The following is a 27,916-nucleotide window of genomic DNA, read 5'->3' on the forward strand; positions in this document are numbered from 1 at the left end:
CAGATGTGACTTGTAAAGCTTGTTACCCTGTCTAGATCGACAAATACAATAGGATAACGAAAGTGGAAAGTAACGTATTTGATCAACAGCGAAATACGTGCCTGTTTTATGTGGACAGAACGTTTCACAGAACAAACTGTACCACAGAACGAAGAGCATTAATCTCAGCATTAGTAAAGAGTAGGTGATCATAATGCGACCTTCTCTTTTGTTGTTGAGCGTTCTCAAACGCGTTGAGAAACGCGTAACGTGCATTTAATAAGGAATCTGCCATTGAGAGCGTCTCCAATAGCAACACAGCTTGGCCTAACGAAGGTGGGGCAAAACATGGTTCTGCTTGGCGGCAGCACTGGAATTCGAATCAGGAACCTTCCTCGGCGGCCACGCGAACGGCGATCAAGGTAGTATTCGCAGAATCATTGCCAAAGCGAAAAGATAGTAATGCGATGGAGCCCAACCACATCTTAACAAATTTCTAACTAGGCGACCCAATCAATAATATGTATTATTAATGCGTAATATAGGATAAACAAACTGGGGTACTCAACTTGATATGTTACGAAATTTATTGTCGAAAAGGGATTTATTAGTCAGTAAATTGGCAAACCAACAATACATTGCAAGTTGATATGTTGATAGGCTCAAACTTTTACCGACGAAGGTGGTCAATAGTAAATCTTGTAGATAACAAATACGCAACGTTTACTGTGGGTCCCAAGTCAATTAGTCAGTTGGCTCATCACCGGAAAGTATATAAAATATTCAATCTCTTAGTGAATGCTCAAACAGGGATGCTAAGTCGACATTTATTACGGACGGCAATTTGAAGACAGCTAATGAAGCAAAAGTTTTTCTCGACGAGAACCAGCAGTTACTGTCTTTGGATGAATAAATATTTTGTTTAGTCCATATAAATCGCTTTCATTCTAATGACTCACATAGCAAATGCTACAAAACACGCGTCATCATCAATTCATCTAAAGGGTAAGAGGAAAAGTTTTATCAAACAGTGACAGGCTCAATTTCCCTTTTGGAAGATTTACAGAAGCGGTATAAGTCAGGAATAACTGAATTAAAATGGCTACTATGATCGAAAGTGAAATATGTCTAACCGAAATGCATTATCATGCATATAGCTTAAGCCTAAATGTCTATTTGAATTTTACGCGCGATTTCCAACCGCGTCCGTCTCGTTGAAAAGGGTGACATTTTGTATTTTATGAATTATCAGGTTTTTAGAAAAGGCACACGCATTCAACTTACGAGAACACGCAACGATATTGACAACAATACAGTCAAAAGAAGCTTAGCTAGATTTTGTGCTATTTCTTCAGGGAGTTAGAGTCAACTTCAGGGGGTCTGTCAACTGTCAGTATGTCAGAGGTGCCAATGTATCTTGTGGGTTGGCAATCCACTGCATACTTAATTACGCGCTAAATTCCACAAAACAACAGAATTAATGCAACTTATGGCTAAAAAGGAAAAAAAAATGTTAATAGGACCGAATAAAGCTACAACCAGTAAAAAAAAGAAGCAGACGAATTCAGCAAATTGAATTAAAAAAATCAAAGCAAAATATATCCAAAGACATTTTCAGGAGTCAAGCTTGGAAGAGGGCACGCCAAATTCAAGATGGCGGAGCTGTTTCTACGTAGATCCCTCACCATAGAGAAGACACGAACTACTTTACCACATGGCGTCGTTACTATTATTAGTATATGAGCTTTATATGTCCATGTAAGTTATTAGAGAAATAACAAGTGTTACCTAAACGAAATAGCATTTTATTTACGCCTAGGTATGATCACGCCACCTACTGATCGCTGATGTATATCCAATGCCTTCATAAGTTAGCTCTCGAAAGTAGCATTCTTTTCGAATTGCATATGCACTCGTACGCTGTATTCAGGACTTGTTCAATTAGATACAGTTTGAATGTTGAGCGCTTTTTACGGCATACTTCTCACAAAGTACTTGCGTCTTGTCGTGAGAACAATTACCTAATTTACGTTGTGCGTCGGGTTAAATATCGGTAAACTGGTCTTTAGCTCTAAAAAAGAATGAAACTTTCCGCCATTTTATATCGACCGAATATTAGGCAATGTTGAACGCTGTGGTATAATTTGTTACATTCGGTGGAGAAATTTCCTACGAGCTACCGAAACAACATCTCTGCAACGAAGTTGCGTGTCTGCTTTTTGCACGGTAGGACAAATGGGGAGAACAAACGGGCGGGCGATGGCTTAGTGTATAACGTATTTGTCTACAAATCTTAGGGATAGGTTGTGGTCTTCTTGTGGGGCATAGACGGACTTCGTTACGTGCTAGAACCCAACAGATGGAACGAACGTAAAAGTCGAGGCACAGAGGACAAATGGGGTAATGCTGGCTAGCATCGATTAATTCTTGCTTCAAGCGGATTACTTGACTTGTCAAACATATTTGACCGGATGTTGATCACATAAGATAAAACAATGAATGTGAACATACTTGTTGCGTTTCTGCACGTATACATCGTGCACTAAATAGGATTCTAAGGTGCACTCAACAACTGTTCATTGGTACAAATTCCAGCTGCAGGACCTAGTCGTGGGTGAACAGCTGCTAAGATCAATTGCTATAGCTAAGTTTAGAACTTACTGAAAAAAGAAGGAAATGGCGCAAATGAATGCTCCCATTGAACTTCTACCGACATGGCCACTATTATATGCTATTTCTATTAAAACTGGATTGTTTCACGTCACGTGTCTCACTGCCGTTGTGCAAGAAAAAAAAAAAAAAAGGACCGTATCAATTCTATTGTAACCTAGTTGACACTGCTCATTTTAGTGGCAGCAGCAGCACGTAGTCACTATAACGACGTAGCGAATAAAAGTATAGTTCTTCCTCATCGCAAGATAGTGGTCATCGTTCTCTATTAGGGATTGATTCTGAGATCTGTTGAGAGAATTAGCTATGAGCATCAGTGCCCTAGTTTCGCTTCGTCTCGTTAACTGTCACTATAATCATTTTTAGAACTGTTCGTTTCGTAAGATGTCAACTACTCTGGACTGATTCCCTATAGTGACTTTATTGAACCCGCGGATTTTCAAACGAGTAAACATTCTGACCTGAACCTTTCCCATAGCTACAATATAGCGACACCATAAGGTGCTAGCATTTCTAGCTAGCAACAGACATAAGTAATAAGATCTAATAGTAAAATATAATCAATACAAACATTGAACCATAATTACGTTTCTATAGACGACAGACCCAATATTCTGTGTTTACTTTTATAAAACGGAAGTTATTCGGGAAAAACAGGCGGGCACGAACCACACAGGAAAATATGTCTTATTTATTCGTCCTATTATTAAGTTAAAAAATATGCGGCGATAGGTTATATTTAGCATCACTGAAAAGGCCACTCGAATTTATAAATATACGACCAATTACTATACCTGTTCATCGACAAACAATCCTTTGACCTTTGAACCTAAATTAAGACAAGTATACGATACTATCGAATATGTAAAGTTAAAGATATAATGGTTTTTATACTATAGGTTTATGTCAAAACAAATTGATATTATGAGCCAATAATAGAGTGCTGCTAAAAACACAAGACCTTACTCTTAACTATAATCAGTATTAAATAAATTACTATGTACGGATATATATACGTGGATTAATAGTACAGTTTTGTATTTCAAAATAGAATTAAATTCAAACATGACAGGTTATTGGCCCGCATCATGTCACCCCTATTTCCTTGTAGACTATGGCTACAGAAAATGATACATAGCAATTAATTTTTCTTTGACGTTTTACTAAACAGGTCACTCCGAGGACTGTCCTCGTGAGGGGAATAGCCCGTGTGTGTGTGTGTGTAATACGAATGAAAAAAAAAAAAAAATAGGAAAATCAAAAAAGTGCTGCCTGCCATTTGTAAAGGAACAACACAATTTTACTAGAGTGAACAGAATGTCAGCCTTCAACTTTTGCTAGAATAGACTCTCCGTGGACAAATTCACGTAGTTTTTGTTTTCCTTACCTAGATATAACTATCTGAATATAGAAAACCAATACATATATTTATATTGACAAAAAAGAGTGAGTTTGTTTATATTACATGAGTTAGCGCTTTCTTCCATTTGAAATGTAATTCACAGATTAATTAGATAGTAATGCTCTCTATGCCTCTCGTGTTGCTTATGTTCTTGTTTTGTTGTTGTGGCCTTTGTTGGCATTATATTAAATTTTTCTGTTTACTTCTTGCCGTCATTATTGTGTTTATAATTGTGTTTTCGTTCGCGATGACAGAGTGACACCGCATCGTGTCATCCGTCCATGTGCGCCGGGAGTGATGATACGACGCCCACAAATATTGTATGATCACTCCACACGGTTCTGGTCGATATATTATTATAGTTCTATAGGCCGCTTCTATGTATGCGTTTATATTAGCTATATCTGTTTGTTGATCTTTTTCACTAAATGTTTAATGTCGCGTCATTCTGCAGGCCCCGTTTTTTGCTTTGTTTAACATCATCGATAATCGTAGCAGTCGTCGTCGTCGTCGTCTGTCAATTATTCTTCATTTTCTAACCTGTTTACGTTCTTTGCTTTGTTCTATGCGTTGGCCTGCTTCGTTACGATTCATTCTATATATATATATATATATATATATATATATATATATATATATATATATATATATTGTAAACAGAAGTCTCTAACATACAGAAGTCAGCTGTGATACCGCTGAAATCATTTCCAATTCCAATCAACCAATGTAATATTTACTATAGGTATTTTTTTGTGTGTTTGTGTGTGTGTGTGTGTGTGTGTATATATATATATATACACGTGTACACTTATTTCCTTATGGAAATTATCGACGGCATCAATGGTCCTTGTTTTCCGCGTATTCGTTCCTTATTTGTCAGTGCGTATCTGTGTGTCTGCGTGAGTTTCTGCTAGCTGTGTGTTGGCAAAGCTTTAAAAAGTCTAGGTTTTTTTTTACCTTTGTTTCATCTATTGTTTCTGACTTTGTCGCCATATCCTTTCGACTCTTGTGCGTGTATCGTGCATGCGGATATTGTCGGCGATGTTCTAGCGTCACCAGGGGACGGGTGATCCAGTGTGTCCCTGTGTGTGTGTGTGTGTGTGTATGCGTGTGTCTGTGTGTGTGTGTGTATGTGTGTGTTTGTGTGTAGGGGGAAAATGGTGTATCGCGTAGAAATAATATGTGGTATCATAGAAAAATCATCATAGTAATAATGTGTTGTCGCATTGTAAGTGGTTTTTCCTTCTGATCTGTTGTGTTTGTATTAAATAGGTGTGTATATGTGGATGGATGTATGTGTATGACTTGTAACCTTATGTCTTTTCGACTCATACTTAGACCACTCTTAGTATCTTTTTTTTGGTATTTTTGACATTTTCCATTAGAAATAACACGTTTAAACAAAGTGGTTTGTTTGTTGAACACACGCATTGACTTAACCAGAAAGATAGGCATCTAACTCCCGCAACACTTGTAGGCCAAAGGACAACGGGCCCTTCTGAACGGGACTGTCTTGCCTATTCCTCTATTTAGCGACGCCCCACAATACATGGAGAGACTCATCTCGATGTGGAGTCGCTCCTTTTTTTAGGTGCGAGGCGGTCAGTCAGTAATTTATCAGAACTTCGTCTGCTTTTATGTTTACTGTCTCTACCTTTCCATCTTAGAATTTTTCTCCCAATACCCTTCACAATACTAGTAGTTTTCGTAGCCCCTTCTCCCTTGGATACGCGTCAACGTCCATTCTTCGTCTCGCTCTTTAACTGGAAGAGTCGTACGAAGACTCACATGAGATCACTTTATTTTTGTGTCAGGTCAGTAGCCCCTGCAGGAAAAAATGAATCGCCTAACTCTGGCGCGGGAGACTACTAAAACAGGTTCTCTCTCGGTCAGTCAACGAACCGTCAATAAAGAGTATGACTATATAATTTGCTCCGTTAACCTTCTCCATTATCCTTTTCTCTGTTGTTGCCCCTGTTACCCCCGATCTCTGGTAAGTACCGTGTTGGGTTGCGTACGAGAGAAAGGGAGTCCACTCGAGTTCGCCTAGTCATAACGTCATTATCGGCCTGACATAGTGTTAATACCTTAATTTGGTACATTAGCTCATCCTAACTAGACTTTTTGGTTCGACTCTGTGTTTTTCCAACTATGCGGGTGAGCTGAGTCAGCCGAATCTCGTCGTTCTACCTGAGTTCTCTCTCGCCATCCCTCATTATTCCTTTTCCTATTTAGTTTGTTTCGCGTTTTGCATTGTTTTCGCGTTGTTTTTTGCCTTGCGTTTGTCCTTGGGACTTCATGTATTCTCAGAATGTGGAACATCCTTCAGGCGAAAACGTTCGCCAGTCTCCCGCAAGTCACCTATGACAGAATCGCGGTAGGCAGCTTACGCTAATACTAGTGCATTCCTCTCGTACCATTCATTCAGCACTGCTGCTCTGGCCACCACTGTATCCGTAGCATATAACATATTTGTGGGTGTATCTGTCGATGACTTCTGAAATGTTGATCGATGCAGGTAATGCAGGAGCTCCTTGCGAAGCTCACGTCATCTATGCTTGCATCGCATGGTTTCTTCATTCAGTACCCCTTTTGTCTCCAGAGAACCTACAACGACGGACCCTCCCGAATTTAGCTGGGTTGCTTTTCCCATCCTCTCGTCCTTTGCAGTTCGCAACTTGCAACCTAATAGTATTTTCAGTCCGGCTGGCGTCCGCCCTTTTTCCTCGCATAGCTATACGAGATTGCTCTAGTTACTGTTCTCAGCTTAATTATTATTATCATTATTATTAATATTATTATAGTGTTATCTTCAATTATTATTAATTAATATCATTATACTTATTTAGTAACGTACGCACAGGCAACAGGGACGAGGCATAATTTTTGTCATTGCGCCATGAGCCCATCATAGCTGACGCGGGTCGTGAGCGATTTATTAACCCGCTCGCGATCGTCCTCGTACTAATAGCGAAAGTATACTGAAGTCTGTTGTTACTTTCATTAGTCCGGTAGGTTTCTCACAGGTCATTGTTATCGCGGTTGTTACCATTCTGGTAGGGCATCGTAATCTCGCGATGTGTTTTTCTGCTGTTGCCTTTATTTCGCCCGCGTGCTTGTTGATTCTTATTATTGTGTTTGTTTGCCCCGTCGTTTGTTTGTTCATTTCTTTCTCTCTCGTGATGATGTGTCTGTGTAAATGATACGCCGTCACGGTCATGAACGCTTAATATACGCAATACATAATATCGTCACATGATACACCGCTGACGGGGTGGTACACTCGAGTATTTAAGAGTCGTTAGCGTCGCAAAGCCTATCTATAACGTAATCGTCATTTTATTAGATTCATTTTTATCGTATGATTATTTCATCCGTAATCAACCATCCTTTATGTTGTTGTCCTTCGTCGTTTCGTCAGCACAGGCACCAGCGATCTCGGGGAAGAGCGAATAGATCGTTGGGCTTTTTTGCTTGCCGCATCTTAAGTATTATTTTTCCTATTTGCGCAGTTTTTTTTTCGCCTGTCGGACTATCGGATCGGATGCGACTAGCATAGTTTGTTCCGTCCGTTTGTCCTTCAGGACACAATTCTCTGCTCTGCATTATCTGCTTTCCCATCATCGTCATATCATTATTACTTATATAATAACCATCGTGATCATCATCATCATCATCATCACAATCGCCGTTGTTGTTTATACCTTCATTTGTCGTCCCTTTTTTTTGTTATTGTTTTCCATCATGTCTGTTCGAAGCGTGTTTTTTTCAGCCTGGACGCCGCCCCGACTCTACTGCGCCGACGCTCCAGCTCACGCCCAGCTATGACGCAGGGAGCGGTACGTCATCCATCGGACGCAGGTGGCATTCGTCTACCCCAACATATGCCCAGTTCTTTCTTCGTTCTCCTTTTTTTCACCTTTGGCGACTTAAATGACCATTGGTAATTAACGTAATCATATCAGCATTCGCATTGTAGATATCACTGCCTAACATCATTGGTCAAAACTTTGTGAGTTTATCGTCATGGTTGGGTATGATTTTTCCGCCTGTCTGTGTGTACGTCGTGTTGTATCGTCGTTTGTTATCGATGAAGTGTTTGCGTTTTCAGTCATTTTCTATTAGTTACTTAATTACCAGAATGATAAGTGACTATCTGTGAATGGCTCGTATGTTTCTTAATGTGTGAGGCCCAGTTTGTCATAACTTCCTTTACTGCTACATCGTATTTATATGATTAGAGTACAAATGACAGGCACCCGTTAACATCACGCTAGCCGCTACCATGGCGATGTTTTTGTTGGTCCTGCTATTGTGCCAGCTTGTACTGTAATTATGGTTGGGGCAGACGTTTGGACGACTTCCCCTTCAAACATATTTGCTTTTAAGTTTTCCAATTGATTTCCTCTTTTTTTATTCGTTAGCAGTCTTTGTTTGCAGAATTTAACGGTGCGCTCTATGAAAATCCGTACTACGCTTCGACTCCCTATTGTTATATAACTATGAAGATTACCGTTTTTAACATTTATGCCATACTTAGTATGATGACCACTGTCATTATTACTATGACTGGTAATTATCATTACAATATTTATTATTGTTACTCTTAGGAAAGATTTGTCTTTTGTGGTTCCACTTACATCATCAGCTTCGATAACTCAATAATAATTCGGCAGTTACGCCTATCTAGAAACGTTCAATAGTTTTCCGTCTTTTCTATTTATTAGGTGTACGCGTGTTTGTTGAAGTGCGTTAGCAGATATCTTTTAGTGGCTTATATATATACCCATTATGGTTAGATTTATTTTGCTCTTTTATTACTATCATTATTACCAGTATTAGTTTTATGAACATACAATCGGTTATGTTGGTTGATACGCGGCGGGTACGTGTGTCAGCTTGCTTTTGTTGCTTTGTTATTACTGTGTGTAATTTCATAAGTACAATTTGTTGGTTTGTTATTAGAATCTCTTCGCTTTTTTTTCTGTCCAATAAAATGGACCTCGTGGGAACTTTAGACAAATATGAGAGAGCAATCAATGAATCATCAGTACAAAAAATAGTTTGCACCTCACTGAGGGCTGCTTTTATATCCACACTAGTCCGGCTGTCTAATCAAGCGAGGTCTTTGCCGAGGTCGAGGGAAGAAACGGATAGAACGATTCGAGTGATGAGAATGAACCGATCACAGTGACACATTTATTATACCCTCTTTCCATCAGAATGAAGATAGCGACTCGCACGATGATGGACGAGCGCGTCTCTGCTTGCCTCTGTGTTTGTATGAACGTGAGTCGATGGATGCAGTAATGATCCTCTATCTTTACAGATATTCGAAATAATTCCTGTCGCTTTTTCGACAATCGGCGTGCTGCATTTGTATTGTATACACATTCATAGGATTTCGTTCACTATCCAGAAGGATATCACTGCTGTTACACTGTTTTGCACCGTTTCATCGTTTTCGTGCTACATTATTCTATGCTAATAGTGAATTAGCTATGATTATATAGCTTAGCATTTATGCCTATTTCTCAATTACACACGCTCCCTCTCGATGGAGTATTCGTTCTACTTTACTGTATCCAGCTTAGGTATCCTCTTGTTGGTTTGTCTCTATGCTATAGTCTGCTCAACCCATTCATTTTCTACATATTTTAGTGTTTATTTGTTTTACTATATCGAAGATACTATTATATTTATGATTAGTATGCTTATTCGACATCCAGCAATGGCAGGGTATCATGAATTGACAAAGTACTCTTGTCTGACCATAATTAGCTACGCCGTTCTCTGGTACGATATCTGGTTCCCTGTGGTTTTTGTATAGTAGTATGTGGCCGCCATATATGTGATCATATTTATGTTACGTTTTTTCTTGGAGTACTATTATGATTTGTTACGTTATGTTTTTTTTGTTGTTTTTACCGTTTTTTGCGTGTGGCTTTGTCGCGGTATCTGCGCCGTCTCAATACACTATCGCCTCCTTGTCAATCACATTTATCCGACATATTGTTTCCTGTTATTGATGTAATGTAGGCTGTTGTTATAATAGTTGATGCAATGTCTGAGTCAGAAATGATTCGATATCGTTGGGCCAGAGTAGGAGCAAAGGAAAACTGATCTCTGTCCTTAGACTGTTAGGTTGTTAACTTGTGTTGCGTTTTTCTGCGGACGACTAAAATTATTCCGTTTGTCTTGCTCGTTTGCTAGCTACCGTGCGGGTCCTGCCTGTTACTGATCTTGCGAAGGCGCGTTCACCACACTAGTCGGATTAAATAGCTTGTACCAACCGATAACGATTCGGCCGAGATCTAGGTCATCCAAGGCAATCTGGGCCATACCCATGAAAACTTTCCGTTCGACTCTGTCGGTTCTCTGCCGTTCTCCTCCTTTATCACCACTACCATAATCGCCCCACACGGTCACCTGATAAATAAATTAGAATGATCGAAGAAACACTTCATAGAAGAGAACCGTACTCAAAAATGCGACGAACACAATAGTTTTGAGTCTAGTGGAACAGAAGATGGGAGGTAGCGGAAAATCAGACGCTTTCCTTTACTAAAATCGAATATATTATAATTAAGTTATATAACTTTTAATTTACTTTAAAATAGGCAATTAGCTAAAAAAACATATCAAGCTAAACGTGTATTTTGATAAGCTAATCCTTGATTATTTTTTTAGCTGTGGTAAATCAAAAATACGTTATTATTTTTGTATTTGCGTAGGTGCAAATGTTCGTCATTGGTAGTTGATTTAATCGTATTTATTTATAGTAGTGATATTTTTGCTGAATTTTTGAAAAAATTAAAAATTTAACTTTGCCAAAAGTGGAAATGTGTTGGATGAGGGCTGCAACTGTTCGTCACTGTGTTCACTCCTAACATACATACTCCTAGCATACAAAGAAGAAATCAGTTTTCATTTTTTTTTGAGTAATACATTTAAATAAATCAAGAAGCTTTTATGTTTAGCAAATTGAAAAACGGATACTTTTGTAGTATTACCTGTAGAAGACAGCCTCTGTAGTCCTCGTGGAAAATGAGTTGTTGCTGGAAGAGTGGGTCGAGTGTCCTGCGAGCAGCGGTGGTTTTAGCCTTGGCCACGATAGTCTGGGTGCCGATGGGCAGCTGACCTGCCCTTCCAACCCCCTGAGGGCTTTGATCTGCGTCACTGCCGACACTGCCTGTCGTACGCACTAGATATACCTTGACACAGGGTGCTGGAAGGGCGTTAGGGCCAACTTTAAGTGGCTGTAGACCTTTCGCCCGGATCACTTCTACTTCTAGGTTGCCTTTCCTATCACAGAAACTCATTTGGATGTCTCCTAGGCTAGGACTAGACAGGGTTTGGCGGCCGACGATCTGGCCGGGACCCAAGCCTTCAACAATACTACCCGAAACTATGGGACCCGCTACGGACGTCACTGAGGGTGCGCCCCGTACGGAAGACGCTCCCCAGGTCGTGGCTGAGTCCCCGGACAGCGAGCCTTCTCCATCTGAGGACACACTGCTTGCCTGTCTAACGAGGTGACGCACTTCGTCGGGCGCAACCTGCGGAAGTTGAGGTATATAAACATGAGAATGATGCAAACGAACGTTCTATAGGATAAGCACTAGGAGTATATAAACTCAGAATTATTACCGTAATAATTCAACTGGATAAATTCGCTTTGTGATAAAACAAAGCAAATAGGTAAAAAAAAAGAGCTGTTGTTGCTATTAGACATTGTTGCAGAAACTATACATATTGCATTAATAGATCCAGTTTTTCCTAATTCTGTAAGGTTTAAAACAGAGTTTACAAATGCAAAAGTTGTGCTTTTGCTAACGATTAAAATTTTTTTTTTTTTTTTTTTATTGAACTGCTAGCGTCTCTGCATAAACTTATGTTCAATATTAAGTTGTCGAAAAAGACTGACCGCTTTTACCCTAGATGGAAGAAGATCACTTTTTGTACCATAAAATAATATCACTAAACTCAATATATCAAAAAACATAGTATCATCATTGTAGAACTCCTGTAACTTCTGGGCAGAAAAATGTTAGCCATTAAGAGAGTTCTGCAGAAAGAGAAAAAGACGATCGTCTAACGATGCAAGCTTTTGGGCTATACGTTGGATGCATTAAAATTTTCGATTTAAGTTAATGTTTGCCAAATAGCTAAAGGCGTATGTCGTAGATAGAAACAGCGCCTTTTTTGTCCACTAGTTCCAGTAACCTTTTTTAAATGGATTTTTTGTAACTTTTGTTCATTGTTGACCGCAGAGGTCCGAGTCAATTGTTTGACCAGGCGCCAACAAGTCATAATGCACAATTCCTGATACATTCATAATCCACATATAGCCAATTTGTTTGAGGTTAGTCTATGGCTTTGCCATAGATTACGGAGCACTTTTATTTGTTCTACGTTATTACCGTATGTGAGCTAATTTTTATCACCCGTTCGTTACATCTATTTTAGCGTTTCGCATATAGAGCTAAAGTAAAATGTTTTTTTTTAATTAATGTAGCACCAAAACATCGGGCTTTTCTTCTAGTCAGCTTTCTTCAAACGTTATCAAATGTCTGATGATGGACGTTTAGTTGGATGGATGCCAAAGCCGCGCACATGTTAGTCCTGCCTCAGTTTCGCAACATCTCCGCCAACATTTTTCGTGGCAAATCGACTACTTTAGAGAATACTTTTCAGGTAGAAATTTTCCGGAAGGAAATGACAGAACCAGGTTAAGGCCGTTTCTCTCGACGACGCATCTTGACCATAAACAGTCATATATTTATCGGCCTGAGCACTATTTATGCCTCTGTTGTTATAATCTTAAAAAGTACAGCGAATTTTCGAAGGTGCTCCGCCTTGCGTTTGACTATATCTACAATTATATCTACTAGTGGCTTTTAAATCACATTAATGTTGTTTCAACATGCTTCAAATTAGCTGAGATATGTAACCTTGAAACCATCTAGCTGGAAAAAACTGTCAGAACATTTTCAACAATTAATATCTGTACCTCTACCGATTCGATAGAAAAGTAAAGTTACAGTGGGAAAAAATGGACAAAAAATTAAGCGCAGTTAGAGCAGCATCCGCATCAACAACGACAGCCTATTGCTTTCATAATATTAAGTCTTTCTATGCCCAATTCGTCAAAAGAAACACTGACCTCTTCGGAGCGATGGACACCCCGGCCAACTTTATTCTTGCGCCTGTTTCTGAAACCTAATCGAGCTCCTTTACTTTTCTGCTGCGGAGTCGCGGCCGCCTGCGACTGGTTAATTTTAGCATTTGCATAGGGTGATGTAGAATAGGGCGATGTGTCAGCGATTTCGAATGAACTTCCACCTATAATAAGTCGTGCAGCATCATTGGGAACAGTCACACAAGAGAGTCTATAATTAGGCCATGTTATTGCGCAATTGCTCATATCATGACACATCGCTGGTTACCTCCTATACATAATATAGTAATTAAATATATTCGAATTCCGACTGAGATTTGAGATACCCAATGAAAGATTGGCACGCCACGTATGTGTACCCGGCAAATCTTCCTACAGTTGTGCCTTACATCTAGTCACTTTTATGTAGAGTCTAGTAAGGCAGTAATGTTGCCAACGATCACGTTCCATATATCCCAGCGACATGGGTAGTAGACCACATAAGCCGCCACTGCATCTCAGGCCCGTCAATATCATATGATTACAAAATAACTACATGAAATCAACTCTTTGCATCTGAATTGAGCCGAATGCAACACACCCTTTCACTTTGAGCAAAACTGAAACGCCTCATCATTCATCTCTCTAGCTCGTTTCGTGTACCCAGCCTACGCCCACAAAGGATTAACTCGCCCAGCCTATCTATCTCCTGCACCCTCCTAATGCTGTCCGAACCCTATTTCCGCGTGTCCTACTTACCAAGTTTTTCTTCGTTGGCAGTGGTTGTATCGGAGAGGGACCCCTCTTCAGAGCCCTCCTTAGCCTCGGAGACCGACTGGGAGGAGGTGCGCGTGGACTCTTCAATGGACTCGGCCCTTCGGCCGACCGCATCCCTACGGTCGCCCCCGCGACCGGCGTCCCTTCCCCCAAGGCCGACATAGCTTTCCCGGCTTTCCCGAGTCATTGTCATCGACATCGAGGAGGACTCATTAGACGAACCTCGGCCAGACGAGGACAACGGGTGGACAGGTCCGCCCTGGCTCTTCTGGAGCGTGAACTCCGAGAGAGTCCGCGAAGTCTGCTGACTAGCGCGTTGGCCCGAGCTCTGCCGCCGGTCCGAGGGGCCACGATGCAGCGCCTCCGACTGGGTGGTAGAGCTCAGCTTCGATATCACAGAGCTTGTTTCAGAACCATCGGACTCCAGGCCACGGTCCGAATAGTACGCCGACTGACTTCGGTCCCGCTCTGAGCGGTCCCGGCCATCGTCGTGGAGCCGTGTCGATCCGTGTTGGTAGTGCTGATGATGATGGATCGGCGGGTCGCTAGATCTGGGGTCTCTTTCCCTCTCTCGTTCCCGCTCCCGTTGAGGAGAATCCCCATAGAAGGGGGCATGCGAGTGGGACAGGCTCTGTCTATGGTGGTGGTGGTGCTGCTGCTGTTGCTGATGCTGCTGCGAATACTGGTCGGCTGCAGTTGCCGAACCCATGGACCCTCGTGATTGATGCTGCTGCTGCTGTGAATGGTGTGACGACTGCTGTATGTGCTGCTCTCTGTTGCTGGTCCTATCGAAGCTGCCGCGATGCTGATCGTACGGTTGTTCACTCTCTGCAAGTCGACTAATGCTGGCGCTGCTGTCTCGATGATGCTGATCCCGATTACTGCTTACGTGGTCCCGGCTGTCTCGTTCCTCTCGGCCTGATTCCAGGCCCCGCTGGTACGACGATGAGTGTCTGGAGGCAACGGATTCGTGTATGATTGAGCCTTCTCGTTCGCGTCCATCGCCTCGCTCCTGCTGGAACGACGCGCGGTGTTGTAGCGATCCGCGACTTCCGCTCTCGATGCCGCGCCCGTCGCGATGCAGGTCTCGGCCGCCGCACGGGTCGCGACCAGGATCGCGGTTACGATCGAGTTCGCGTTCGCGAAGCTCCCTTTCCCGCAGGGTATCTCGGTGTTCCCGGTGCTCATGTAGAGGCTCTCGTTGAAGTGACGAGACGCTAGACTCGCGTTGGTGCTGCTGCTGGTGATGATGTTCCGAGTGCTGTTGCTGTGAATGGCCGTGAGGAAGGTCGCGCATGTCCCGCGGGTCTCGTCGATACGGGTCTGCCCGTTGTTGGCGAACATGCGGCTGCTCCCAGCGATCAAGCGAAGACTCACGGTGCCGATCTCTATCCGGCCTGCCTCGCTGGCTGATCTGGTCCCCGTAGTGGTCCATGCGATCTCTTTCTCTCTCTGAGTAGTAGGAGGAGCTCTGCACTCCTAACTCGGAGTCGGATGCGTATACTGGGCTTGGTCCTGTAATAACGGTTTAAGAGGGGCATCCAAAGACCCGTTAATGATGCCAATCGATGATAGTAAAGGTGACAATTGGAAGCGATGACAATAACAACGGTGGCGTGGTGTAACAAGACGAAATGAGGGACGCGATGCGGATTGGTGATAGGCATAATACAAATAATAGCATATAACGTGTTAATTTCATGGACGGATAGGCACCAGTATTAGAAGGGCCGCTAAAATAGCTATCGCCATCTGCGTTGTGCAGTCAAACGTTGGCAGAATAGCAGCAGCTGCAACAGCCGCAGGTACAAAGAGAGGCAGCTTGGAGAGGTGGAGAGAGAGAGGTGGAACACAACCATAAGGCCAAAATTACTATTCGTACCTTGCGCTTTGTCCGTATGATGTTAGCCTTATGTGCAATTCTGAATGCCGTTCAGTAGTTACGAGTGAAGCCAGTGCATTTATTTCCATGGCAAACACCAGAATATGTGAGGCAAGAAATGTACTACAACAAGATTACACATTACTATCGTGATCTCTGATGTGTTTTCGTTGGCGAACTTTAGTTACCCAGAAAATAATTTACAATCATTTTTCGTTGTTTATTTCGATCGGCTATGAACTAGATGGGAAGGAAAGACGATATAATCCTGTGGAAGATACAATTCACAGACGACTTTTAAAGGTCAACCATTTGAGACGAGTGGTCACCATTCTCTCCACGGTTGAAAAAAAGGCCTAAAAACAGCCGTCGATACAACCTTATAGTTGGAGGAGGAAGTCCGATTCATAAAAAAAAACAGAGTAATATAGGCCAAAGTGCAATATTATGCCCATATTTCACGGATTTACTAACCCAGAGAGTCTAGTGTTTCCTGCCTTTTGCTCAGCGATACTTAAAGTACTCCTTAGTAAAGTATCACTTAAAATACTGACGATTTTACAGCCAACCATACCCGATCTGTGCACGTCATAGTTTAATTATTCAATAACGCTAAATATGTGCACGTAAAGCTGCTTAGGAATCTGGCAGTACCGCTTGTCAAGTGAGGTATCGCACCGGTGCATATTATGAAGTATGACTTCACCCGCAAATGTTAAAAACTTGAATGAACTTTCTAGATCTGGAGAAACTGTATGATATACTGCATGTATCTGAAAAACTGCCTGGGCGATGTACTCAAAGAGGTTAAATTAGTTTGCCGCAGGGTGCGGTAACGACGCGCGTAAACATGTTTGTTCTTTATGAAGTCAGACAAGATCTCAGATCAGTCCAGTAGTAGACATGGATCCGGGAAAAGTGGCGTCGTTCTCATTAGTATCCATTAATCAAATCTTTCTGCGCTATTTATCTAACTTGCACTATTGCTATGGCAATTGTCAACTGCAGCGTGTCGAACCCATTCAGCCGCTCATAAATGTTATTCAAACAATCGCGTTACTTAGTCGATCAATAAGTCCGACTTTATCCACGTATTCAGGCCAGCTCAACTACGAAAGACAAACTCACGAGCGTTGCAGACGGCTACAATCCTCAAAAACGTACTTGTTTTTTTTTGGGGAAAAATCCTATGTACAAACAAAAATATAATTTCACAGCAGTGTTTCGCCGTTGTTGGACATTTGTTTTTCCGCTAAAGGGAAAACTGTGGAATGTTTTCACAACGACGCTGCAATAAAGCGCCAGAAACGCAGGCCTATAAAGGGTATAAGGAATACTATTAAAACAGAAGGCGAGAGGTAAAAAAGAAGCCTTAAAAGTACTGACAAAGAGAACCAGGCACCGAAGAACATAAATAAAGTGAGAAACAGTTAACTAGCAGGAAGACATCTGGTGCATACGGGCAAAATATGGCCGAAAGATTCATACTTAGGGAGACACCGTGCATATAATGTGCGTCACGGAGAACACATGCATTTACTGATAATCGCGCAATTTATTCCACTCATTTTCAAGAGGTGAGCGATCCAATAAAGATTTTACGTGAATGGCCAAAAAATTAAAACGATCGTAGAAGTACATCCGAAAAATAGGAGTAAAGTAAATGGTAGAAATCGCGCACAGTCGTGTTAGACGTGGACCAAAAGTACGCTCTGAACCTCGGTTAGGGGCACAGGGGTCATTTGGGGGTCAAAAGAAAACTTTAAAACCGGTATTCCCGACATAGCATCTCCCTGAGAATCGACGAAGGATATCTTTTTGCCATATTCGGGTGTGTCTTATTAATCAATGCAAAATCGTCAAGTTACAATATTGCTTGACGAGCTACAGTTTTTTACAAAATAAATTTATCGACTTGTTTAGGGATGACCGCTTACCAAAAGTGAATCTACTTAACCACGAAGGATCATTAAACCTAAGTGATTTTCAAGTGGAAAACATAAATAAGAGCAATTTTAACCAATATCGTGTCTTTACCATCGTCCAGTTAGCATTTCCCACCATATAGTCAAACATACGACGCCATCCTATTTCCAATTTTGACTGTCGTCGGTCACCTAAATTTTCTCTTTTTGAAAATTCATGTGGACAACGATAACAATAAAAAGTATTAATAATAACAATAATATTGAAATTTTCTCTCTGTTCCTGCGAGGATTTTAGTAGGCCATCTTACAAAACCACCACGCACCTACGCGTGAGGCCCGCCGCATGCGAGCCTTGATCTGTCGCGCACGTTCCTCGAGGTCGAGTGTGCTCTGATCTCCGCGCTGTAGCGGCACGTATCGGCCTCGATCCGAGGGGCCGCCGAACGACTGGCCCCTAGAAGGAACGGGAGGCAACTGCCTCTTTTGGCCAATGAGCGTCTCGTGTGACAGCGAATAAGTTGGAGAGTTTGATCTGCAGTGTGTGACCGACGACGACAGAATCGTCAAGGTACCCGTATAAAAGAGTAGCAGGAACGTCGAGCAGACATGGAAGTCAAACGGATCTATTAGTTGCAAGTGGATAAAAAATTATATTGTGGATAGTAATATATTATTATTATTTTTATTACCCAGCCTGAATCAGAGACAGCATGCAATACATTACATGGGGAAAATTGTCTAAGCAGATCATTGTCATTAATATGGCATAGTAATGGCAAATCGCCTAAAAATGTCTCGAGTCCTTCTGGTGGCTTATATGTACTCACTAATTATCTATTAGTCTAGATTAAGTACTAAGAAACCTCGACAAAGCTGGCAGAAAAAAAATATCATGATAATCCTTGTCCCGCTATGTATGAAGGAATTCTGCACTCCTGTTAGATAGGCTTTCATTTCATCGGATACGGCTCATAATAAGTACGGTGCTAGCTATAAGGTATACTATTTTAATCTATTGGACAGTGGCGATTTCCACGTAGCATGATGATTGATGCGCCAGCTTTGCTATGAAAGCCAGTAAATAGCCGGGCAAAATGGAAGATTACGGACCGAAATGTTCTCGGAGGCGATAGTGATCTTAGGGATAAATTCGAGCCTCCTGTAGAAAGCTGAAGTGAATCACTTTGATGCTGATATTCATCTTCTTCTAATGAGCAACCTGCAATAATGATGATGGCCAACAAAAACACCAGTAAGAACCATACCAGGTTAGAGTCTGGCATGACTATAATTAGGGAGTAATTTTAATAACAAATTCGATACTTAAATAAAATACTTGAATACAAATATCAATTTATACCACCTGATTGGTTGTTAATAACGAAAAATATAGGAAACATTTATATCCAGTTTTTCTTGTTTACAAAAGGCAAGCTCTCCACGATGTGCAATAACAAAAAATCAGGACTGCTTCAATGCGAGTCGGCTATGCTTTCTGTACGTGTTGAGATAAAATGGGTTTACATGGTACCAAATCCCAAATTTACTCTAACTGCATCGCCAGCTTTCTATTTGTTTTTCTATCTTAACTGCACAGACCTTCCAGTTAAACAGTACACTTAATCTACTATGCGACGCGTGCGTGCAGTGTTAATAAGGAACCGTGCACATTCGTCTACTTGGCGCACAAGCCCACCTCGTAATAAAACGGAAGCTTTAGTGTTGTGGTGATGTTTGCTGCTACTGCTGCCAGGGTGATGCTGCTGCTGTAATAGTTGTTGGCCACTCTGCTGAAATCCGGCACCCCCGTGATGCGATGGAAGATGGCCACCGTGAGGCCCGATAGATTCTGCGGCGTGCAAAAACGACGTGTCCCCACGATGGCCGAGTAGGCCGGGTCGACCGAATGAAGGCCTCCGCCGCGAGAACCCACCCTGACCCGACTGAAGATTGAGCGTGTCAAGACTTCCGACCCTCTGTCTGTGTCTACCGGATGAATCCAGGTACATCGAAGGCTGCTGGCATTCAAACTCGTCCAGGGAAGCGGCCTCCCACTCGCTCAGTTCCTCCCCCTCCGAATACCTGCAGCAAACGTCAAATAGTCAAATAATAATAACAACAATAATAACAAAATGACAATAATGTAAGTAAGGTATGTTGGCTGAAACACAACATCGAACATGTCAATGGCGATGCTTACAATATGGCACGCTTTGATAGACATCTTGCACTTGGGTGTAATAATACGTTTATGTATTCGTTTTAAACGATCTGATGCCGATGGAAATTACAATGTATCTATAGAAAATAAGTATAGGAACAGTTGTTCAGAGAGTGGATAGAAGCATAGCACTCTGTTGAAAAGTCCGATTAAACTCGTACGGCGTTCAAACTTACCACCTTGCGGAAGGGGAGGTCATGAGTCTTCTTGTGGTGAGCATAGCCGAACTAGACCGGGGAGTCGCGCGCAGGGCTGACGCAGACGACGTATGCCCGCTAACACTGCCCCCCAACGTGACACTTCCCACGCCGCCGCTTACCGTGCCGTTATATCTACTCGACTCCTACGGTTTGACAATAACAAAACAATCCAAAGTTATGTAACTTCGCACGGCTGAATTGTTTTCATTCATTAGAATATCGGTTATAATATTGGTATACAATATATAATAAAATAATATCGGGTTTTAATGATTTTAAATCGGTAAAAAATTTTATTTGTTCGATATATGGAAGACAAACAACAAAAGAGTGCTTAGTAATTTAAACCCGGCCAGCTCACCTGTATATGCATAGTTTTTTAACTACATAACCCTCGCTTAATTATAAGTTTATGCCTCTCCCAACTTTCACCCGTATGTACCCGTTTGCCCTACGTTTTGTATATTTGCTTGCTCAAGTTAGCCGGATTCACCGGATACGACTGTTGTTGCTACTCACCATTGATAAAAGATACCAGTCGCCATCTTCGTTGATATCGTCTTGGAAGGGAATGTTGATATTGGCCAAATCGATTACGGCTTCACCAAGAAAATCATTGGCGCCGTATCGGTCATAGTCCCAGACGGTTACCTCGAGCGCTCTCTGCATCAGGTCGGACCGACGCAACGGCGAATAGACAAACGTCTGGTTCCAGTAGGGTTCGTTCGAGTCGGCAATTGTCTTTGTTCGCCGCTTCGACTTTTCACTCCTGTCAGGCAGGAGGAAGAGTTTGGCGTAAGGATTTCGGGGTTCGGCAAGGTTCATCGAGGAAGGGCTACCCGAATGTCCGGTAGCCACCAGGCGCGGAGGCAGATCCGCCGCACCGACGACAGTCACAACCAATTGCAGCTGGGCTGCGTCGTACCAGAGCTTGATCTGGATCCGGCCCGCGAGTACCTCGTGGCCAAGAGAAGCCAGCGAAGTGATCGATCGTCGACGGGACGCACTGACGACGTCACCGGCCATACCGCTGAGGGAGCTGATACCGTCACCTACGCCCATGGCACTGCCACCTACTGAACTTGGCGGCAGATACGTTGTTGAGCAGGTCTTGCGCAAAAAATCGGCTCTCTTACCAGTCGCATTCGCCTGGCTGGCCGATAGAGCGGCTGAAGAATGCCGACGTACCTCCTTGCGGAGGTCTTCAGCATCTTCCCCATCAACTAACGGTCGACTGACGATCAACTCGACTTGCAGGTCCTGGCTGGAAGCCAGTATAATCTCGAAGACCTCCTCGTATGTTTTGTTCTTCAGTGAACGCCCATTCCATTCAAGCACTTGATCTCCGGGTTTCAGGTGACCAACCACATCGGCGATGCTGCCCTTTTTGACTCGTTCGATTATCGCTCCGAGCTGCTTCTTGTTGCTACGGCTATTACGAAGAATCTTGCCGCCTACTACCTTTAAACCTAACATTTGAGCTGCGTTATCTGTTTGACTTCCAAGGCCCGATGGCAGTTTCTTCAATATCATATGACCTACGGAATGCGGAAAGCAGAACCAAGCTTAGAAATACACCATGAATGGCATGATGAGGAAAACGATCGAAGCAAAACAAATAGATCAGCGGCGATGTATATATAGTACTAAAAGTGACGTAAATCTAAGAAACCTGGACAGTTTCTTGACCCATGCTGTGTATTTCTCGGTTTACGTAATATCATTCAATGAGCGCCTTTTATTCCTTACAAATACGGTTTTCAAACAAATACATATTTAACTTACAACAATTTCTAGTATTTTTTTGTTTTTTATAAACCTTTCACGTACCGATGAGAATTTCAGGATTCGTCGTCGAAGGCTTCCAGGAGACGGGATTGGCTAAGAACTTCTTGATCTTGGCATCCAACATTTCTTCGCGCCTATAGTCACAGTCAAGATCTTCGATGCTTCCACACGAGGAGCAGTCCGAGTGCAACTCTTCATCGGACGAACTTCGGCTGCGAGGTCCAGCCGATGTTCGTATTCCTGTAAACATATTGCACGCACGAACAAAGGCGCATCCTATTAGAAATAAACCTTATGACAAACTATGAAAAACCAATTTCCTTTTACAAGTTCCATCAGAGGACAACGAGCCGAACGAAAATCGACAAAATTGGAAGCGACAAAAAGACGGAACTACAAGGGACTATATAGGATTCATTCCGGGTTTATTCAGCAGATTGCATTGTTGTAGAACGATTGACAAGTCTACTAAAGCTATTATATTGTAAGGTGCATTTACCTGAATCTTCGGACCCATATCATGTCACCGTTTTATAATATTTAATTTCAGGATTTGTAGGTTCCGCATAGGATATTTTGTAGAACATTGTCGGCCTTTTGATGAGGAAGGGGCTTCGTTTGATTTAGCAGATAGAAATCGACCATGTCTAATTGATTCAATAATCAGTAATCTTTCCAATTCTAATTCCTTTATACTCCTAATTAATGTCCTTTATACGGTCGTCTTCACAGATCTCATGTTCCCCCACGTATAGGTTTTATATGTTTGAGCATTCTGCTTTTGTTACCCAATTACATTCGGAATAAAATCGAAAGAGAGTCAAACTTTTTAACGCGTTATATTATGATGCCGCAGTTCCTAAGAATCGGCACTTCGTACAACAACGAACTAACAATAGCCATCTTGTGGGTTCGTTGTTAAATTCATTTAGAAAGTGGTACAAAGAGACAAATAAACATAAACGGACAGCGCCAGGTTTTTTATTCCAAACCGGACACTGGGTCACGTGTCAAGCAGGGACACTTGTACCAAAAACCAGCAAATGGCCTGAACGATTCAAATTTGGCGCGCTGTCACGTGATTTAGGTAAACTAGGTCAGATAGAATAGCGAACTAATTGCACGGAAGTATCTCGAACACTAAGTGTGTTGCTTAATTTGTGATAGAAGGGGCAGCTACAACAATGCATAATGAAAAACTAAACAAACTGAGAAAGAGACAGAATTCGTTGAATAAGAAGAAAAGAGGTTGACTGATTCAGTGACGGAGTGAAGGGGCAACCAGGGCAGAGGTAACCGGCATTTCCCATTACTAAGCCTTAGGGAACATCTAATGGGAGTACACTCTACCTGCTGTCATGCCAGATGTGGACGACCTCTTCTTCTTCTTTCCAAGCTTTCTACTATGTCTCCTACGGTGCTGATGGGTATGGGGCTCAGCGTGGGACTGGTCTGAACTCAAAGAGTCGTTCCTCAGCATACCGCCCCTCGTGCGCGCATTCGTCACGGCCAACTGGTTCCCGAGACTGCCAGTACCAGGTACAGCCATCCCTCCAGCCGTTGCACCGGGGTTCGTCAAATTCGGGTGCGAGCCGAGCACCGCCGGGAACGTTGGATCGAGGATTCCAGCCGACCCCATCCCCCCCGGAATGCCTATTTGGGAAACGGTTGCACCCATTGGCCCACATGGGCCGGCCGGGTTGTAACCGACCGAACTGGCCTGTATCTGCATATGTTGCTGCTGCTGCTGCTGTTGCTGTGGTTGACCCTTGCCTGCTTCCGCGCGACAATCCGAATCAGGCAAAGGTCAGATAAAGGCCAAGCGAAGATGTCGCGATCATCGGCGATAAACCGGAGGCAGCGAACGATGGTCGGCAGAGCAACGCGTATTCATTCATTATCCCGCGTTCGTGAATGAGAACAGATGCATAGATGAAGATGGCGATAGGTTCAGTGCGTGCGTCGCCGGGTCCGAGAAAATTAGCGATATATGTTTCGGCAAGTTAGGTTCAGTTTAGGTCGGGTCAAGTCAGGCGATCGTCGCAACGAAGGTCGAAGTAGACAATGCCCGCATACAGGTACGCGACGCGATGAATAAAGAACGGTGGAGCGACGCACGGACGGACAGACAGAGAGAGAGAGAGAGAGAGAGAGATAAAAAAAAACAGCAATATAGATTTGCACACAACAGAGAATGGAAAATGGAGATAGAAAGTGTGAGAAAATAAAAGCGAAAGACTGGAAGTCGATAAGAGGCAACGGGAGAACGCGCGTCAGCAACAGGCGAAGACGCGGCAGGACAAAGCCTATCTAGTTATGTTAAACATTTATGTTGTATTGGTCTGTGGCCAGGCACTATATTATAATAAGTTATTTCAAGTTATACTGTTAATGAATGCCTAAGAGAGGTGGACACTCGCTAAAATAGATCAGAAGAAGCTAAAATACCATAACGAATGAATATTCGATTAAAACCGTTATTACGATTAATAGCGTTTGTTGATGCTTGAGTATTGAAAGCAGTACAGCTTTTAATCTTCGTATGGCCACGAGATATAATTTTAATAAATGTACATATGTGAGGGGATTTTGGTATTCCAGATTACTGAGACAAGCTATCAGATCGGTTCTCCTATAGTACATCAGCACCACACTGAAGTATAACTTTTTTAAAACGATATCTACGGTAGAGTACAAGATTTAAAACAATATTTACAATACGTTCATTGATACATTCGCCTTTGATGTCAAGAAAACAGTCATTCTGTACTCCGAACACTTTCACCTACGAATATACTGAGGCTTTATTATACGTGATGTACTTGTTTGCACAGCTGAATTTAAATAATCTGATTCAGGCAGAGATTAAAGCCTTCTCTTGTCCTCAAAAAGAACACTGCCACAGATAGTTACAATATCACGATTTTCAGTGCTCGTGCAAGCGGTCATACTACTGGCTTACACTGCAGTCATTTATTTATGCTGCAATTATACTGCAACGATTTATTTCCCAGGATCGATACCACATACTATACTAACGATATTAAAAACAGGACATTTCGTAAGTTAACTTGTACTAATAGCCATTTTGTAGACGAAACAAGTTACGTTATTGATTTCGAGATGTTCCTACGGCGCTGAAGCGTCAGCATAATTTCGAATGTATTCTATATACAAGATGGAAATCTAAAATGAGGACTTTTCTCCTACTTTGTCCGTTACACTGTATCTAAGCAAAATGAGTATTTCAAAAAGAACTGTTGTTGCCGACGGTAACTGTTTGTCTTGTATCATTACCACCTACAGCTTCAGTTCTAAACCTAAATCACCTACAAGTTAGAATTTTCAAGATATTCGTTCACTAACTCACGTAATTTCCTAGTAGTAATCGTGCGTCAAACCATACTGAGAGATGTATATTTAAAGTTTCACTTAAATACGCCATACACGGAAAGTTCCAGCGGGGTTAGGTTTTGTGCTGACGGCAAGCCAAGGGTTCGAAAAAATGCAAGGGGATTCGAAACAGCTAAGATGCTTGAACGGTCCAAAAATTCTTGAAGCCGTTTACCATTGCAGCTTATATGGACAATGTATTATTAACAAACCGTGCTCTTTTTCTTTGAAACAATCGTTAGCTTCAATGTCAAACATAGGGTGTATTAAAAACTGGCAATAATGTAGGCTGTCGATTTCAGGTGAAACAGGAAATCGTCTAGCGCGTATGAGAGCTGACTTCGACTCCAATTTTGTTCATCATGATGAATTTACTGGTTTATTGTAGAAGAGAAAGGTGGCTCTCGTCTGGTACCGGGAGTAGCGTATTAATGCATGTTGTTCTTCAAGCACATCACCCTGTATCTCATGCTACAGTTCGCAGTCCTGAAGCGGCTACGGATTATCGCCATTCCTCTTGTGACTGTTCATGTGGCTGTGAAGCCTTCGCTCACTTCTGTCCATTTTTGTGGTCCTATCTAATCTAATAGTACGTTAAACGATTCGCGTGCATTAAGCGTGGCTTTTAATCATTATCAATAAACGGCAAAGAAGACAGCCAAGAAGCAAAGTGCGCTTAGCTACGATACGATAGCTAACACAAGGAGGTATCGCGTTTTTTTGATCCGTCTATTAGTACGCGAACGTACAGAGAGCATAAGAGGGCCTGTGTGCCGCTTACGATCTGGCTAACGCGAACAAACTTACCGAAAGGCCGAGAAAACAAGGTTTGAAAAGAATTGGACAGATTGGCGGTGGAATTTTTCAAGAGGGGCACTCCGAAGCCGCCTGATTGTTGCCCAGCCTGCGAGAGGTTTTGATGAGACTGGGCCTGTGTTACTTGTTGTGTTTGCTGCGCGTATGCTTGCTGGTAGTAGTGTCCACCTTGTTCGGCGTTACCTGTCGTGGAGACCGTGAAATGCAGGCAAGTTACCTAAGTGATTCGGAAAGGGCTATATATGTGACAGCTGTGAACGGAGTATAGCATTCAGCGTAGCCTAGAGTAGACAAGGAAAAGAATCATAAGGTTTTAGCGAATAGTATATGAAATCGCTAAGGAGTGCTTTCGTGATAATAGGGTGACGACGCAGCTCTGAAGTGGGTATCAGAGGGTAGCCTTTGTCTAGGATTTCTCTGTAGACATAAAGCTATTACGTGCTTTTGTAAGTATGATTTGAGCAAAACGGCCTATTGTATCGAACAGAATCTCGGTAAGGCGTTCATGGAAACGAAGTATTCTTGGCCGAAACAGTAAGAACAATATCGGGAACGTTTGCGTCCTTATGTTGAAGGCCTGAATTGAACATACTGAGTTTTATTGCTTCCACTAATTGTGAAATACCGTCAGAGGAATAAAAACCTGCTAATTACTACGGGTCCCAATATTGTTCAGGTATAGTAGCTAGAGCTAAACATTTGCTCTGAGTACATGCACGTTTTTAAGATTTCCGTATTTTGAGTGTCTCGAAAAAATATCAAGACCTGCGAGACACCCTCGTCGCAAGTTCGAATTATCTAAGAGGAGATTATTACTCCTAAACTATATAACACCGTTTTGTGGAAAAAGTCGAAAAGACGTGAATATACTAGATTTACGTAAAACTGAATCGTTTTTGACATTCTACTATTTATTTTCATTTGAAAATAGATAAATCAAAAACGACCAGAATAAGAAGCCTTAAAGCTACCTACCTGCTGATAATTGCCTTCTGAACTCGCCTCGCCGACTTTGTGCTGAGTACCCGAATGAACCTGGGATCTGTATCTGGTTTTGTATTGGCTGCATCTGATTCATTATCATTAAATTCTGTTGCTGATACGGATCGTACTCATTGAAACTGTTTCCCATTCTACCCCGCCACAATCCACCCATTCCACCGGCGGTGGTGGCCATACCTGAAAAAATTAATGGGTAACTGCTGAAATAGATTGAGCTTGAACATGTACGATAAAAGGACAAAAAAAAAATAGCGGAGAAGAATGAGATACTAATGGGGTCAAATGTATTCCATATCTATCAAGTAAGCATTCCTATTTATTCTGGCTGATATATATATAAGTGTCTGTTTTGCCCCGCCCTATATATATATATATATATTAGAGGACTGGCCAAAAAGCCATTGATAGTTGGAGAGTCTCTATGTCTGTTAATGTGAAATTCGGCATTTTATGTGGTAGTAGTTAGCGCATCTGTTGGCACGTTAGCAGATGTACAATGCATGATCTCCAACTGTCAGGTGACTTCCATCAAACTAGCAAAAACACATACCTACATACATGCAGTATTTGTTATGTCAGCTGCATGCGACGTCATTATCTTTATGAGTGTTTTTATAAGAAAATATAATATCTCAAGAAAAAAATAAATAAACGAAGATAATTCTTGTGGATTTCGCGTAACTATTATAGATATTTTT

General features: G+C 42.1%; 1 protein-coding gene and 1 long non-coding RNA gene across 10 annotated transcripts in view; one reads left to right on the forward strand and one right to left on the reverse strand.

The window, feature by feature from the left end:
- Window positions 1–4,055: 4,055 nt before the first annotated feature.
- The window catches only part of Rim (Rab3 interacting molecule), a 43,258-nt gene continuing 19,397 nt past the window's right edge, over window positions 4,056–27,916 (reverse strand). Inside the window, exons 4-16 of one of the 7 annotated variants that reach the window (XM_022789469.2) lie at window positions 27,192–27,395; window positions 26,208–26,399; window positions 23,358–23,780; window positions 22,050–22,247; window positions 20,739–21,757; window positions 20,196–20,362; window positions 19,495–19,880; window positions 18,909–19,017; window positions 18,122–18,330; window positions 13,971–15,503; window positions 13,218–13,396; window positions 11,065–11,610; window positions 4,056–10,480 (exon numbers count right to left, since the gene is read on the reverse strand). In XM_022789469.2, the coding sequence (XP_022645204.1) occupies window positions 10,286–10,480; window positions 11,065–11,610; window positions 13,218–13,396; window positions 13,971–15,503; window positions 18,122–18,330; window positions 18,909–19,017; window positions 19,495–19,880; window positions 20,196–20,362; window positions 20,739–21,757; window positions 22,050–22,247; window positions 23,358–23,780; window positions 26,208–26,399; window positions 27,192–27,395 (5,360 nt within the window). In that variant the 3' untranslated portion in view covers window positions 4,056–10,285. Of the gene's footprint in view, window positions 10,481–11,064; window positions 11,611–13,217; window positions 13,397–13,970; window positions 15,504–18,121; window positions 18,331–18,908; window positions 19,018–19,494; window positions 19,881–20,195; window positions 20,363–20,738; window positions 21,758–22,049; window positions 22,248–23,357; window positions 23,784–26,207; window positions 26,400–27,191; window positions 27,396–27,916 lie in introns of all 7 variants that reach the window. The other 6 variants (XM_086981796.1, XM_086981795.1, XM_086981797.1 and 3 more) reach the window with 6 other exon arrangements.
- LOC147757842 (uncharacterized) lies at window positions 10,449–20,409 on the forward strand. 3 transcript variants are annotated; one of them, XR_015322402.1, is made up of 5 exons: window positions 10,449–10,587; window positions 11,389–11,624; window positions 18,094–18,366; window positions 18,822–19,066; window positions 19,396–20,409. It is a non-coding gene; the product is annotated as an uncharacterized LOC147757842 (long non-coding RNA). The 3 variants fall into 3 exon arrangements; XR_015322401.1 differs by having other exon boundaries at window positions 18,094–19,050; XR_015322403.1 differs by having other exon boundaries at window positions 18,097–19,066.

Source organism: Varroa destructor, unplaced genomic scaffold, assembly GCF_002443255.2.
Source record: "Varroa destructor unplaced genomic scaffold, Vdes_3.0 BEIS01000002.1, whole genome shotgun sequence".
Taxonomy (NCBI): Eukaryota; Metazoa; Arthropoda; class Arachnida; order Mesostigmata; family Varroidae; genus Varroa; species Varroa destructor.